A 16,234-nucleotide genomic window follows, 5' to 3' on the forward strand; every position below is an offset into this window, starting at 1 on the left:
GCTCCAAATTTAAATAATCACACCTCCCAGGTGTGAGCACTGGTAAAAGCCATATCAAAACAAATTAGACCCCAACCAGTATAGCTGCACTCAAAAAGAGAAAAAAAATGGTCATCCATTGCTTATGCTGCCGCAACCAGCGCTACAATCAGGGAAGGAACTGTATACTGAAGGTGCATAGCACTCAAGTCCTGGATTGCATGTGGTAGTCGTATACCTTTTATGCTCTTTTTAATGCACATTATAGTAAACTACCAGCAGTTAAACTCATATTAAATGGCTGATGGGACTTGCTAAACATGGATCTTGTGCTCAAAAGCATTTTTTTAGGAAGCTACGGATCATTTTTTGCAAGAGGTAACATGTGCATGGACTTTTGAGTCTCTGGACTGAATAGTGCCCTATTTGTGTTTTTTTCTGGCCAGTAAATTTTTGAATCTATCGATCACTAGCTCAGCACTTTATTCCTTATGAAGGGACTATGTGATTCATGTTGTGGGCAAGTGTGAATGCGATGTATGGGGTTTCTTCATTGCTCATTTTAAGGCACATGGAATTTTTCCCTTGTTTTGGGGTTTTTTCGCTATTTAATCACAATATGTAGCTTATTACTGCAATAAAAATTTCTCTTTTTGAGTGCAGCTATACTGGTTTGGGGTCCAATTTGTTATGAAATGTATAAAACTTTAATTTCATCTGTCTCAGGTTTACTTTGTTACACAGTAGTACTATACTCTACATATGCACTCCCCACAGAGCTGCAGGGAATCCACTGAGAATGCTGTGCACATTGAACACAGAGGTGTTGTCTGTTTACAATCTCCTCATTCCCCTGCAGAGTACCTGCACATCACTCTTACATGTACCCACTGCTACCTTGCCTAGGGCCTGAACCATGTTCAAATTGTGCATGAAGAATGTGTAATAGAGGAAGAATCCCCTCATTCTCCTGCAGAGTACCTGCACATCACTCTTATATGTACCCACAATTACATTGCCTAGGGCCTGATAGATGTTCTTTGTTCCTGTCTGTACCTTCTACAAGTTACTGTTACCAAGGACCAAATTCCTAAGCGTTGGCAGTTAAGAGATGCATTTCATGTTACATACTTTCAATCAACAAGATTATAATATGCAAATTAAAGGAGTCTGAGTCGGTGGAATCCTAACATGAGGAGTCTGAGTCAGGGGCTTTTAATTTGCTAAAACACTAATTTGTTGTTGTTTAAATACGATTTATCATTTTCTAAAACTCTAAATTTGTTATTCTTGGTTAAGTATATCAAGCCTGAGTACCCCCTGGAACCATCAAGAAGTACCTCCTGGGGTTTGCGTACCACACGTTGAAAACCTAGGCTATAAATGACCTGTAACTATTAGAAAATGGATAGGAAAACAGCATTTTAAATCAATGTTAAATAAAACCTAAAAAGTAAAATTCTATACATGCATTCATTTTGACTGCACAGAGATGGATGTATAGCACTGGGCTATTTACACTAAGGACAGGTGCATACTCGGAACGCAAAATGCAATCATTTTGCAGTGCTTTGTGTTTTTATCCCTGTTTAACCGAACAAAAATCACAACACAAATGCCCCCAAAGCATTTGCAACTTATGCAAATCGAAAAAGCTGTGGTGAGGATGATCCCAAAGGGATACATTAGCAGCAGCACTTTGTGCTTTAAAGTGTGAACCACCCCTGAAAGGTATATATATATATATATATATATATATATATATATATATATATATATATATATATATATATATATATATATATATATATATATATATATATATATATATATATATATACATATATACATACACACACACACACACACACACACACACACACACACACACACACACACACACACACACATATATATATATACACATACATACATACATACATGCACATACATACATACATACATACACATACATACACATACATACATACATACACACATACACATACACACATATATACATACATATACACACATATATACATACATACATACACATATATACATACACATATATACATACATACATACATATATACACAGACAGACAGACAGACAGACAGACAGAGACAGACAGACAGATAGATAGATAGATAGATAGATAGTACAGACCAAAAGTTTGGACACACCTTCTCATTCAAAGAGTTTTCTTTCATTTCATGACTATGAACATTGTAGATTCACACTGAAGGCATCCAAACTATGAATTAACACATGTGGAAGTATAGTACATAACCAAAAAGTGTTTAACAACTGAAAATATATCATATTATAGGCGTTTTAAAGTCGCCACCTTTTGCTTTGATTACTGCTTTGCACACTCTTGGCATTCTCTTGATGAGTTTCAAGAGATAGTCACCTGAAATGGTTTTCACTTTACAGGTGTGCCCTGTCAGGTATAATAAGTGGGATTTCTTGCCTTATAAATGGGGTTGGGACCATCAGTTGCGTTATGGAGAAGCCAGGTGAATACACAGCTGATAGTCCTACTGAATAGACTGTTAGAATTTGTATTATGGCAAGAAAAAAGCAGCAAAGAAAAACGAGTGGCCATCATTACTTTCAATTAAGGTCAGTCGGTCCGAAAAATTGGGAAAACTTTGAAAGTGTACCCAAGTGCAGTCTCAAAAACCATCAAACGCTACAAAGAAACTGGCTCACATGCGGACCATCCCAGGTAAGGAAGACCAAGAGTCAACTCTGCTGTGGAGAATAAGTTCATCCGAGTCACCAGCCTCAGAAATCGCAGGTTAACAGCAGCTCAGATTAGAGACCAGGTCAATGCCACACAGAGTTCTAGCAGCAGACAACTGTTAAGAGGAGACTGTGTGAATTAGGCCTTCATGGTAGAATATCTGCTAGGAACCCACTGCTAAGGACAGGCAACAAGCAAAAGAGACTTGTTTGGGCTAAAGAAAACAAGGAATAGACCTTAGACCAGTGGAAATATGTGCTTTGGTCTGATGAGTCCAAATTTGAGATCTTTGGTTCCAACCACTGTGTTTTTGTGCAACGCAGAAAAGGTGAACGGATGGACTCTACATGCCTGGTTCCCACCGTGAAGCATGGCGAAGAAGGTGTGATGGTGTGGGGGTGCTTTGCTGGTGACACGGTTGGGGATTTAAAAATTGAATTCAAAATTGAAGGCATACTGAACCAGCATGGCTACCACAGCATCTTGCAGCGGCATGCTATTCTATCCGGTTTGTATTTAGTTGGACCATCATTTATTTTTCAACAGGACAATGACCCCAAACACACCTCCAGGCTGTGTAAGGGCTATTTGACCAGGAAGGAGGGTGATGGGGTGCTTTGCCAGATGACCTGGCCTCCACAGTCACCAGACCTGAACCCAATTGAGATGGTTTGGGGTGAGCTGGACCGCAGAGTGAAGGCAAAAGATCCAACAAGTGCGAAGCATCTCTGGGAACTCCTTCAAGACTGTCAGAAGACTATTTCAGGTGACTACCTCTTGAAGCTCATCAAGAGAATGCCAAGAGTATGCAAAGCAGTAATCAAAGCAAAACGTGGCTACTCTGAAGAACCTAGAATATGACATATTTTCAGACGTTTCACACTTTTTGGTTATGTACTAAACTTCCACATGTATTAATTCATAGTTTGGATGCCTTCAGTGTGAATCTACAATGTTCATAGTCATGAAAATAAAGAAAACTCTTTGAATGAAAAGGTGTGTCCAAACTTTTGGTCTGTACTGTGTGTGTGCGTGCATATGTATGTATGTATGTATGTATGTATGTATGTATGTATGTATGTATGTATGTATGTATGTATGTATGTATGTGTCTGTCTGTATGTGTGTGTGCGTGTGTGTGTATACAGTGATGTGAAAAACTATTTTCCCCTTCCTGATTTCTTATTCTTTTGCATGTTTGTCACACTTAAATGTTTCTGCTCATCAAAAATCGTTAACTATTAGTCAAAGATAACATAATTGAACACAAAATGCATTTTTAAATGATGTTTTTTCTTATTTAGTGAGAAAAAAAAAAACTCCAAACCTACATGGCCCTGTGTGAAAAAGAAATTGCCCCCTGAACCTGATAACTGGATGGGCCACCCTTAGCAGCAATAACTGCAATCACGCGTTTGCGATAACTTGCAACGAGTCTTTTACAGCGGTCTGGAGGAATTTTGGCCCACTCATCTTTGCAGAAATGTTGTAATTCAGCTTTATTTGAGGGTTTTCTAGCATGAACCGCCTTTTTAAGGTCATGCCACAACATCTCAATAGGATTCAGGTCAGGAGTTTGACTAGGCCACTCCAAAGTCTTCATTTTGTTTTTTTTCAGCCATTCAGAGGTGGATTTGCTGGTGTGTTTTGGGTCATTGTCCTGCTGCAGCACCCAAGATCGCTTCAGCATGAGTTGACAAACAGATGGCCGGACATTCTCCTTCAGAATTTTTTGGTAGACAGAATTCATGGTTCCATCTATCACAGCAAGCCTTCCAGGTCCTGAAGCAGCAAAACAACCCCAGACCATCACACCACCACCACCATATTTTACTGTTGGTATGATGTTCTTTTGCTGAAATGCTGTGTTACTTCTACGCCAGATTTAACGGGACACGCACCTTCCAAAAAGTTCAACTTTTGTCTCGTCGGTCCACAAGCTATTTTCCCAAAAGTCTTGGCAATCATTGAGATATTTTTTAGCAAAATTGAGACGAACCTTAATGTTCTTTTTGCTTAAAAGTGGTTTGCTCCTTGGACATCTGCCATGCAGGCTGTTTTTGCCCAGTCTCTTTCTTATGATGGAGTTGTGAACACTGACCTTAATTGAGGCAAGTGAGGCCTGCAGTTCTTTAGATGTTGTCCTGGGGTTTTTTGTGGCCTCTCGGATGAGTTATCTCTGCACTCTTGGGGTAATTTTGGTCGGCCGGCCACTCCTGGGAAGGTTCATCACTGTTCCATGTTTTTGCCATTTGTGGATAATGGCTCTCACTGTGGTTCGCTGGAGTCCCAAAGCTTTAGAAATGGCTTCATAACCTCTACCAGACTGATAGATCTCAATTACTTTTGTTCTCATTTGTTCCTGAATTTCTTTGGATCTTGGCATGATGTCTAGCTTTTGAGGTGCTTTTGGTCTACTTCTCTGTGTCAGATAGCTCCTATTTAAGTGATTTCTTGATTGAAACAGGTGTGGCAGTAATCAGGCCTGGGGGTGACTACAGAAATTGCACTCAGGTGTGATAAACCACACAGTTAAGTTATTTTTTAACAAGGGGGGCAATCACTTTTTCACACAGGGCCATGTAGTTGGAGTTTTTTTTTCTCACTTTTTTTCTAAATAATAAAAACCATCATTTAAAACTGCATTTTGTGTTCAATTATGTTATCTTTGACTAATAGTTAACGATTTTTGATGAGCAGAAACATTTAAGTGTGACAAACATGCAAAAGAATAAGAAATCAGGAAGGGGGCAAATAGTTTTTCACATCACTATATATGTATATATGCATATGGGTATGGGTATATGCATATGGGTATGGGTATATGCATATGGGTATGGGTATATGCATATGGGTATGGGTATATGCATATGGGTATGGGTATATGCATATGGATATATGCATATGGGTATGGGTATATGCATATGGGTATGGGGATATATAGATATAGATAGATAGATAGATAGATAGATAGATAGATAGATAGATAGATATACATACACAAGTGTGTGTGTGTGTGTATACACGCACACTTACCTATGTAAACTGAATTCTATAAAAAAAAAAAAATGTAACTAGCAAATAAGCAACAACTCTGCTTACCATCATTTTTTCAAACAGTGCCAAGACTTCTTTATCCGATAGATGCTTGGCAGTAAAGTCGTCATACTCAGAAGATGTAGACCACTCCGTGGAACTATTGGAATTTTTCATAGAATTCAAGTTAGGTCGATCTTTTCGGCTTCCAGGAATTCTTATGCTGGCAAATCTGTCCAACTGCAAATACAAACAATATTTTACTTATTAGTAAACATACATGTGCAATATATGCAATCTGTAGTAAACATGAACTTAGGACAACTAGAGACATTTCCACAAGTTCAACTCAAAGTTTTGTTGCACATCTTGTGGTTGCAGATATAGTTTAGTAGCAGTGCATGCCAATTGTGAAACCATCTGTGATTTAGCAAGTTAAATCCTTTACGGATTAAATACAATCTGACAAAAATTACCACAGAAAAATGATGTAATTATTAAGTTGATTGGAATAGATACAGACTAAGTACAAAACTGTAAAACCATAGACCACAGTAATCACATTCAGTCTAATCAATGGTGGACGACAGAAGCATGGAAGGGATAATAAATGTTTGCTTTGCTACCGCCTTGACAAGGGAAACATCTTTAATGCATATTACAGTCTGGAAGGGTCCCAGTCTTCAATGTAACTATGTAAAGAGATGCTATACAAGACTTCATGGCAGATAATTTAATTTCTCAGCATCAACATTGGTTTACGAAGGACAGGTCTTGTTTGACTAAATTGCTCAGCTTTTGTGAAGTGGTGAATGCTGTAGATGTGATAGACCTTGATATTGTTCCCCATGACATTCTGGTGCAAAAGTTGAGGATGCAAAGACTGGGGGAAGAATCTGTGTGCATGGGTAAGGAACTGGCTAATGGTCAGAAATCAAAGTTGTGCACAATGAATCATATTCAAAATGATTCACTGTTAAAAAGTGTACATAGTAAAGATCTGATACCTACTCGGGGGGGCTTCCTCCCGCACATCTGAGTCCCTCATCGTCCTCCCGCGGTCTGCCATTCAGCCACAATCAGCCCCGGCAACTGGCTCAGGCGCGTCAGTCGGGTTCTTCTGCGCATGCTCAGCGCTCCCATGATAGACCGCAAGAGGACGGCGAGGGGATGGGAGGAAGCCCGGGGTAGGTATCAAATATTTACTTTACTATATCTATATAGTATAACATCGGGGTCCCACAGTGGTCAGTACTGAATGAAGTAGAAGAGAACTCAGGATGAAAGCATAATGCTGCCCCTGTTTAGCTCTCTTGTAATGCCACATCTGGAATAAAGCATACACCAAGTAAAAAAAAAAGTTAGACAAAACACTTATTTGAAAGTAAACTAGTCCAACAGTGACAGAGAGTGACTTAACAACGCAGACTCACTTATATAAGGAAAACTTAGCTTTGGACAACCTTGTTATCATAGAAGTTAATGTCAAAATGGTTAAGACCAAATATTTAAATGACTTTGAATGAGGGGTGATCATCAGTGAAAGAAGAGTTGGCGGTAGCATCTCTGAAACTACAACTCTTTTAGGATTTTCTCATCCAACAGTATCTCGAGAGTTTAGAGAGTAGCAGTTGGGAAAAATAAACTTTAAGCGATAAGGGCTATTCTGGTTGAAAAAGACTGGTGACCGAGAGAGGAGAGAGATGAAAGGTGAGTAGCACGCATAGTCCACAGCAACAAAAGTTCAACAAGACACATTACAGCTGAATTCAATGCAGGTGCATCACAAAGCATATCCCAATGCACAACAAGACAGACTTTGCAAAGCATGGGAATTAGCAACAGGAGACCATCAAGAGTGCCTTTGATATCACAGAAAAAAAAGAAAAGATGCCTGATGTTGGTCTTTGTCACCATGCTCAAGAGTCTCAAATTGGTTTAGGGAACATCAATATCAGAGATTAACCTGCTTCCATGGCAAGCTCAGTCCCCTGACCTCAATCCTATCAAGAATTTGTAGGACAAAGTCGAAAGATCACTTCAAAAGGTTTGAAGCAAAAGCATCCAGTCTGACCCAAATTAGTTTTTGTTTCCATTATGTCACCATGGGCCAACATTCCTCAGCAACAGTATCAGCATCTTGTGCAGTCCATGCCAAGAAGAATATCAGCTGTGATCAGAGCTAAAAGGTGGACCAACTTGTTATTAGAGGGCTTATCTAATTTTTGGGCCACTCAGTGTACAGTTCTAGGCACCACATTACAGGAAGGAAATTGCAGGTATAAAGGGTTTAACCACTTCGGGACCACAGTCTTTTCGCCCCTTAAGGACCAGAGCCTTTTTCTCCATTCAGACCACTGCAGCTTTCACGGTTTATTGCTCGGTCATAAAACCTACCACCTAAATGAATTTTACCTCCTTTTCTTGTCACTAATACAGCTTTCTTTTGATGCTATTTGATTGCTGCTGCGAGTTTTACTTTTTATTATATTCATCAAAAAAGACATGAATTTTGTCAAAAAAATGACTTTTTTAACTTTCTGTGCTGACATTTTTCAAATAAAGTAAAATTTCCTATACATTTGAGCGCGAAAGTTATTCTGCTACATGTCTTTGATAAAAAAAAAAACATTCAGTGTATATTTATTGGATTGGGTAAAAGTTATAGCGTTTACAAACTATGGTGCCAAAAGTGAATTTTCCCATTTTCAAGCATCTCTGACTTTTCTGCGCACCTGTCATGTTTCATGAGGGGCTAAAATTCCAGGATAGTACAAATACCCCCCAAATGACCCCATTTTGGAAAGAAGACATCCCAAAGTATTCAGTGAGAGGCATGGTGAGTTCATAGAAGATTTTATTTTTTGTCACAAGTTAGCGGAAAATGACAGTTTGTGACAAAAAAAGTTTCCATTTCTTCTAACTTGCGACAAAAAAAAATGAAATCTGCCACGGACTCACTATGCTCCTCTCTGAATACCTTGAAGTGTCTACTTTCCAGAATGGGGTCATTTGTGGGGTGTGTTTACTGTCCTGGCATTTGGGGGGTGCCTAATTGTAAGCACCCCTGTAAAGCCTAAAGATGCTCATTGGACTTTGGGCCCCTTAGCGCAGTTAGGCCGCAAAAAAGTGCCACACATGTGGTATTGCCGTACTCAGGAAAAGTAGTATAATGTGTTTTGGGGTGTATTTTTACACATACACATGCTGGGTGGGAGAAATATCTCCGTAAATGACAATTTTTTTATTTTTTTTACACACAATTGTCTATTTATAGAGATATTTCTCCCACTCAGCATGGGTATGTGGAAAAATACACCCCAAAACACATTATACTACTTCTCCTGAGTACGGCGATACCACATGTGTGGCACTTTTTTGCACCCTAACTGCGCTAAGGGGCCCAAAGTCCAATGAGTACCTTTAGGATTTCACAGGTCATTTTGAGAAATTTCGTTTCAAGACTACTCCTCACGGTTTAGGGCCCCTAAAATGCCAGGACAGTATAGGAACCCCACAAATTACCCCATTTTAGAAAGAAGACACCCCAAGGTATTCCGTTAGATGTATGGTGAGTTCATAGAAGATTTTTTTTTTTTGTCACAAGTTAGCGGAAATTGATTGTAATTGTTTTTTTTCACAAAGTGTCATTTTCCGCTAACTTGTGACAAAAAATAAGATCTTCTATGAACTCGCCATTCTCCTAACGGAATACCTTGGGGTGTCTTCTTTCTAAAATGGAGTCATTTGTGGGGTTCCTATACTGCCCTGGCATTTTAGGGGCCCTAAACCGTGAGGAGTAGTCTTGAAACCAAATGTGGCAAAATGACCTGTGAAATCCTAAAGGTACTCATTGGACTTTGGGCCCCTTAGCGCACTTAGGGTGCAAAAAAGTGCCACACATGTGGTACCGCCGTACTCAGGAGAAGTAGTATAATGTGTTTTGGGGTGTATTTTTACACATACCCATGCTGGGTGGGAGAAATATCTCTGTAAATGACAATTATTTGATTTTTTTTACACACAATTGTCCATTTACAGAGAGATTTCTCCCACCCAGCATGGGTATGTATAAAAATACACCCCAAAACACATTATACTACTTCTTCTGAGTACGGCGATACCACATGTGTGACACTTTTTTGCAACCTAGGTGCGCTAAGGGGCCTAACGTCCTATTCACAGGTCATTTTGAGGCATTTGGATTCTAGACTACTCCTCACGGTTTAGGGCCCCTAAAATGCCAGGGCAGTATAGGAACCCCACAAGTGACCCCATTTTAGAAAGAAGACACCCCAAGGTATTCTGTTAGGAGTATGGTGAGTTCATAGAAGATTTTTTTTTTGTCACAAGTTAGCGGAAAATGACACTTTGTGAAAAAAAAAACAATACATATCAATTTCCGCTAACTTGTGACAAAAAATAAAATCTTCTATGAACTCATCATACACCTAAAAGAATACCTTGGGGTGTCTTCTTTCTAAAATGGGGTCACTTGTGGGGTTCCTATACTGCCCTGGCATTTTAGGGGCCCTAAACCGTGAGGAGTAGTCTTGAACCCAAATGTCTCAAAATGACCTGTGAAATCCTAAAGGTACTCATTGGACTTTGGGCCCCTTAGCACAGTTAGGCTGCAAAAAAGTGTCACACATGTGGTATCGCCGTACTCAGAAGAAGTAGTATAATGTGTTTTGTGGTGTATTTTTACATATAACCATGCTGGGTGGGAGAAATATCTCTGTAAATGACACATTTTTGATTTTTTTTACACACAATTGTCCATTTACAGAGAGATTTCTCCCACCCAGCATGGGTATGTGTAAAAATACACCACAAAACACATTATACTACTTCTCCTGAGTATGGCGATACCACATGTGTGACACTTTTTTGCAGCCTAGGTGCGCTAAGGGGCCCAACGTCCTATTCACAGGTCATTTTGAGGCATTTGTTTTCTAGACTACTCCTCACGGTTTAGGGCCCCTAAAATGCCAGGGCAGTATAGGAACCCCACAAGTGACCCCATTTTAGAAAGAAGACACCCCAAGGTATTCCGTTAGGGGTATGGTGAGTTCATAGAAGATTTTATTTTTTCTCACAAGTTAGTGAAAAATGACACTTTGTGAAAAAAACAATAACAATCCAATTTCCGCTAACTTTTGACAAAAAATAAAATATTCTATGAACTCATCATACACCTAACAGAATACCTTGGGGTGTCTTCTTTCTAAAATGGGGTCACTTGTGGGGTTCCTATACTGCCCTGGCATTTTACGGGCCCAAAACTGTGAGTAGTCTGGAAACCAAATTTCTCAAAATGACTGTTCAGGGGTATAAGCATCTGCAAATTTTGATGACAGGTGGTCTATGAGGGGGCAAATTTTGTGGAATCGGTCATAAGCAGGGTGGCCTCTTAGATGACAGGATGTATTGGGCCTGATCTGATGGATAGGAGTGCTAGGGGGGTGACAGGAGGTGATTGATGGGTGTCTCAGGGGGCGGTTAGAGGGGAAAATAGATGCAATCAATGCACTGGGGAGGTGATCGGAAGGGGGTCTGAGGGGGATCTGAGGGTTTGGCCGAGTGATCAGGAGCCCACACGGGGCAAATTAGGGCCTGATCTGATGGGTAGGTGTGCTAGGGGGTGACAGGAGGTGATTGATGGGTGTCTCAAGGTGTCATTAGAGGGGGGAAATAGATGCAAGCAATGCACTGGCGAGGTGATCAGGGCTGGGGTCTGAGGGCGTTCTGAGGTGTGGGCGGGTGATTGGGTGCCCGCAAGGGGCAGATTAGGGTCTAATCTGATGGGTAACAGTGACAGGTGGTGATAGGGGGTGATTGATGGGTAATTAGTGGGTGTTTAGAGGAGAGAATAGATGTAAACAATGGATTTGGGAGGTGATCTGATGTCGGATCTGCGGGCGATCTATTGGTGTGGGTGGGTGATCAGATTGCCCGCAAGGGGCAGGTTAGGGGCTGATTGATGGGTGGCAGTGACAGGGGGTGATTGATGGGTGGCAGTGACAGGGGGTGATTGATGGGTGATTGACAGGTAATCAGTGGGTTATTACAGGGGAGAACAGATGTAAATATTGCACGGGCGAATTGATAAGGGGGGGGTCTGAGGGCAATCTGAGCGTGTGGGCAGGTGATTGGGTGCCCGCAAGGGGCAGATTAGGGTCTAATCTGATGGGTAACAGTGACAGGTGGTGATAGGGGGTGATTGATGGGTAATTAGTGGGTGTTTAGAGGAGAGAATAGATGTAAACAATGGATTTGGGAGGTGATCTGATGTCGGATCTGCGGGCGATCTATTGGTGTGGGTGGGTGATCAGATTGCCCGCAAGGGGCAGGTTAGGGGCTGATTGATGGGTGGCAGTGACAGGGGGTGATTGATGGGTGGCAGTGACAGGGGGTGATTGACAGGTAATCAGTGGGTTATTACAGGGGAGAACAGATGTAAATATTGCACGGGCGAATTGATAAGGGGGGGGTCTGAGGGCAATCTGAGCGTGTGGGCAGGTGATTGGGTGCCCGCAAGGGGCAGATTAGGGTCTAATCTGATGGGTAACAGTGACAGGTGGTGATAGGGGGTGATTGATGGGTAATTAGTGGGTGTTTAGAGGAGAGAATAGATGTAAACAATGGATTTGGGAGGTGATCTGATGTCGGATCTGCGGGCGATCTATTGGTGTGGGGGGGTGATCAGATTGCCCGCAAGGGGCAGATCAGGGGCTGATTGATGGGTGGCAGTGACAGGGGGTGATTGACGGGTGATTGACAGGTGATTGACAGGTGATTGACAGGTGATTGACAGGTGATCAGGGGGGATAGATGCATACAGTACACGGGGGGGGGGGGTCTGGGGGGGGTCTGGGGAGAATCTGAGGGGTGGGGGGGTGATCAGGAGGGAGTAGGGGGCAGATTAGGGACTTAAAAAAAAAATAGCGTTGACAGATAGTGACAGGGAGTGATTGATGGGTGATTAGGAGGGTGACTGGGTGCAAACAGTGGTCTGGGGGGTGGGCAGGGGGGGGTCTGAGGGGTGCTGTGGGCGATCAGGGGGCAGGGGGGGGGGGGAAATCAGTGTGTTTGGTGCAGACTAGGGTGGCTGCAGCCTGCCCTGGTGGTCCCTCGGACACTGGGACCACCAGGGCAGGAGGCAGCCAGTATAATAGGCTTTGTATACATTACAAAGCCTATTATACACTGTTGCAGCGGCGATCCGGATGCCAGTAACCCGCCGGCGCTTCCGAACGGCCGGCGGGTTACGGCGAACGGGGGGCGGAGCCAGTCCCCGGCGGCTGATCGCGTCACGAATGACGCGATCGCCGCATAGCCACTCCCGCAGCCGCCCCCGCCGATGGGCGTATTGCGGTCGTTTGGGCCCAGACTTTGCCGCCGCCCATCGGCTGGGGGCGGTCGTTATGTGGTTAAAATGAAAGGCAAAATTGATTAGAGGGATAGAAGAAAATACACCATAAAGTAGATCATATTAACATGTATAAATATATCGGGGCAATTGTAAAGCTTGGCAGCTGAGCTTTTTGTCCCCAGGGTTGTGCAAAGGATTAGGAGACGTGGTAAAAAGTATTTCCCAACTATTTAGGAAAAGGTTATTTACAGTAAGTGTAATTAAAATGTGAAACGTATTACCACGGGAAGTAGTTATACCAAATTCTATTTCTGTGTTTCAAAAGTGCTTGAATGTTTTCTTTGCATTGGAGGACATCCATGGCTATAAACTGATAGGCAATACCTGGTTGATCCAGGGATTCTATCAAACTTCCACCTGAAGTCAAGAAGTAGGGTTTTATTTTTTTAGGTCTAATTGGTTCAAGCATTTTAAAACAACACCTGAACAGAGAGGCATGTGGAGGCTGCCATTTGTATTTCCTTCTAAAGCGGGATTATCACCATAAAAATCAAATTTCAACAGCAACTGGTCTGAGTGTATTAAGTGATACAGATGCTAATCCTGCATTCAAAACTTTTTCTGCGGTTATGATTTGGAGTTATCACATACTTAAGGAGCACTGGCCCTTTAGTAATCAGTGCCAAACAGTTGCATGTTGGGAGTTCTTTTCATCTATAATATATTCCTCCTGTCCGATTTATTTCCCTGCCTAGTTACTGATCTGAAACACGATCCCCTGCTCACTTGTGTTTACAAGCAAGGCTGAGGTGATTCAGCGATTGGAGGAGAAAAGAAAAAAAGTAATGGGCAGAAATCACATCAGGATTTAGCCTAAACTGTGGGCAAAAGACATAGCCCCCACCAGGAACAGAATTCTCTTCATTTACTATATAACATTCACTGAAATCAAAATGTGGACAGTACAATACATGTGTTATGCAAGTAGATCAAGTATTTATCTACTTATATATGTGGGGGGGGGGGGGGGGTTTTCCCTGGCATAGTATGGCTAATCCTACTGCTTTAAACAGTACCAATTGCCTGGCTGTCCTGCTGATCTCTTTGGCTGCAGGAGTGTCTAAATCACACACCGAAAACAAGCAGGTGATCAATCCAGCAATGTGAGGCTTGAGTCAGGAACATCTGATCTCCATAAGAGTATTAGAGGCAGATGGTCAGCAAGTCAACAAGGCAATTTGCGTTGTTCACGGAAATAACTACAACAGACTCCACACCCCTTTCAGTTCAGGTGTCTAAGGGTCTTTCACCTCCCTCTGGATTAACAGAATCACCTCCCTCTGGATTAACAGAGATGTGAAGGTGCAGGCGAGTGTTGTACCATATTTTCTGGTTTAACTTGATGGACGTATGTCTGTTACCAACTCAACTAACTATGTAAATTTACAAAGCCAATATGGGTTCCTACCAAATTTACCATTTCTAGCAAATTAATTTGCAAACTAGTCAAATCACAGCCAAAGTGGGCATCATATTTCAGAAGTGTGAAAACCAAGGAAATTTCATGTAAGAAAAAGGACATATATGACACAACAGGCATCATACTCCCTCATTAAAACTCCTTTTCTTTCTAGCTGATAAACACAGAGCTCAGTCTTTCAGATCCCACAAACTTCTATTAAATTATAATGGTCTCAAGTATGACAACTCTTCAGACATTTTTCACTGATTAGATTTGGTTTTCCCAGCTAGACTGATTTCTGCAGCAGTAATTTAAGATGACTGCTACAGATTTTTCTATTTGAGAACTATGTAACTTACCTACACTAAGTCAACGAAATTAATTTTTGTTATACACTTTGAAAAGCAGAATGAAATATACCACCATCTTTTCTTTTTGTGTATTGTACCCTCTACCACTTTTCACTTCCTCAAGATCATTACGATCTACAAAGCCAGTAGGGCATTTCCTATACTTTGCACAGCACTCCTCTTACAGAAGAAACTCAATTTTAGCTAAAAAGTTAGTAATAACGAGATGGTCTGTCTTAACTTCACTTTTCAGTAGTTATAACCCTTTTTATTAAAACATTAGGATAAGCTATACTATTGCAGGGAAAAAAACACATATATAAGTAGATAAATACTTGATCTACTCACATAACACATGTATTGTACTGTCCACGTTTTGATTTCAGTGAATGTTCTATAGTAAATGAAGAGAATTCTGTTCCTGGTGGGAGCCATGTCTTTTGCCCACAGTTTAGGCCAAATCCTGATGTCATTTCTGCCCTTTTATTTTTTTTCTTTTCTCCTCCAATCGCTGAGTCACCTCAGCCTTGCTTGTAAACACTTGTAAGCATGGCAACAGTATACAACCTGGAGTAAAAGATATCCACAATTCTAACAGATGTTGTCGATTGTTCCAAAGTCTGTACAAAGCAATATGTAAGTTTTGCATTCCGTTGAACCTTTCACTACAATCACATTGTAGTACGCGTTTATATATAAACTACAACTCGAAGGAAAAAAAAAACTCAATCTCTGTAAGGCTATAGACCCATTGAGTGCATTTCTGACCATCAGCGCTTACTGAATGTTTTTTTTAAAAACCCTGCCCTTGACGTGCACTAAAATCGCGTTAAAATTATCACAAACTGTTTTCAAAAATCATGATCGCACTGATTTTAACCCTCCTGGCGGTCTATTAAAAACCGCCAGGGGACAGCGCAGCATTTTTTTTTTTTTTTGCTTTTTTTAATCATGTAGCGAGCCCAGGGCTCGCTACTTGATAGCCGCTGTGCAGCGGCTTCCCCCCACCCGCTTTGATCGCGATCAGGAAAACCCGTTCAAAGAACGGGATTTCCTGGAGGGCTTCCCCCGTCGCCATGGCGATGGGCGGGACGACGTCACCGACGTCGTGACGTCATTGGGAGTCCCGATCCACCCCTCAGCGCTGCCTGGCGCTGATAGGCCAGGCTGCGCAAGGGGTCTGAGGGGGAAGGCGGTGCGGCGGGTAGCGGCGAATCGGCACGGCAGTGAATTATGCAAATCGGCCCAGCAGGGCCTGAGAAATTCTCCTGCGCAGC

General features: G+C 41.7%; 1 protein-coding gene across 4 annotated transcripts in view; it reads right to left on the reverse strand.

Moving 5' to 3' along the window:
- The window catches only part of DIAPH3 (diaphanous related formin 3), an 847,513-nt gene that overhangs the window by 716,755 nt on the left and 114,524 nt on the right, over positions 1-16,234 (reverse strand). For all 4 annotated transcript variants that reach the window (XM_068267828.1, XM_068267829.1, XM_068267827.1 and 1 more), the window contains one exon: positions 5,837-6,010. In XM_068267828.1, coding sequence (XP_068123929.1) covers positions 5,837-6,010 — 174 coding nt within the window. The remainder of the gene's footprint in view (positions 1-5,836; positions 6,011-16,234) is intronic.

The sequence above is a fragment of the Hyperolius riggenbachi genome, chromosome 2 (genome assembly GCF_040937935.1).
Source record: "Hyperolius riggenbachi isolate aHypRig1 chromosome 2, aHypRig1.pri, whole genome shotgun sequence".
Classification (NCBI taxonomy): Eukaryota; Metazoa; Chordata; class Amphibia; order Anura; family Hyperoliidae; genus Hyperolius; species Hyperolius riggenbachi.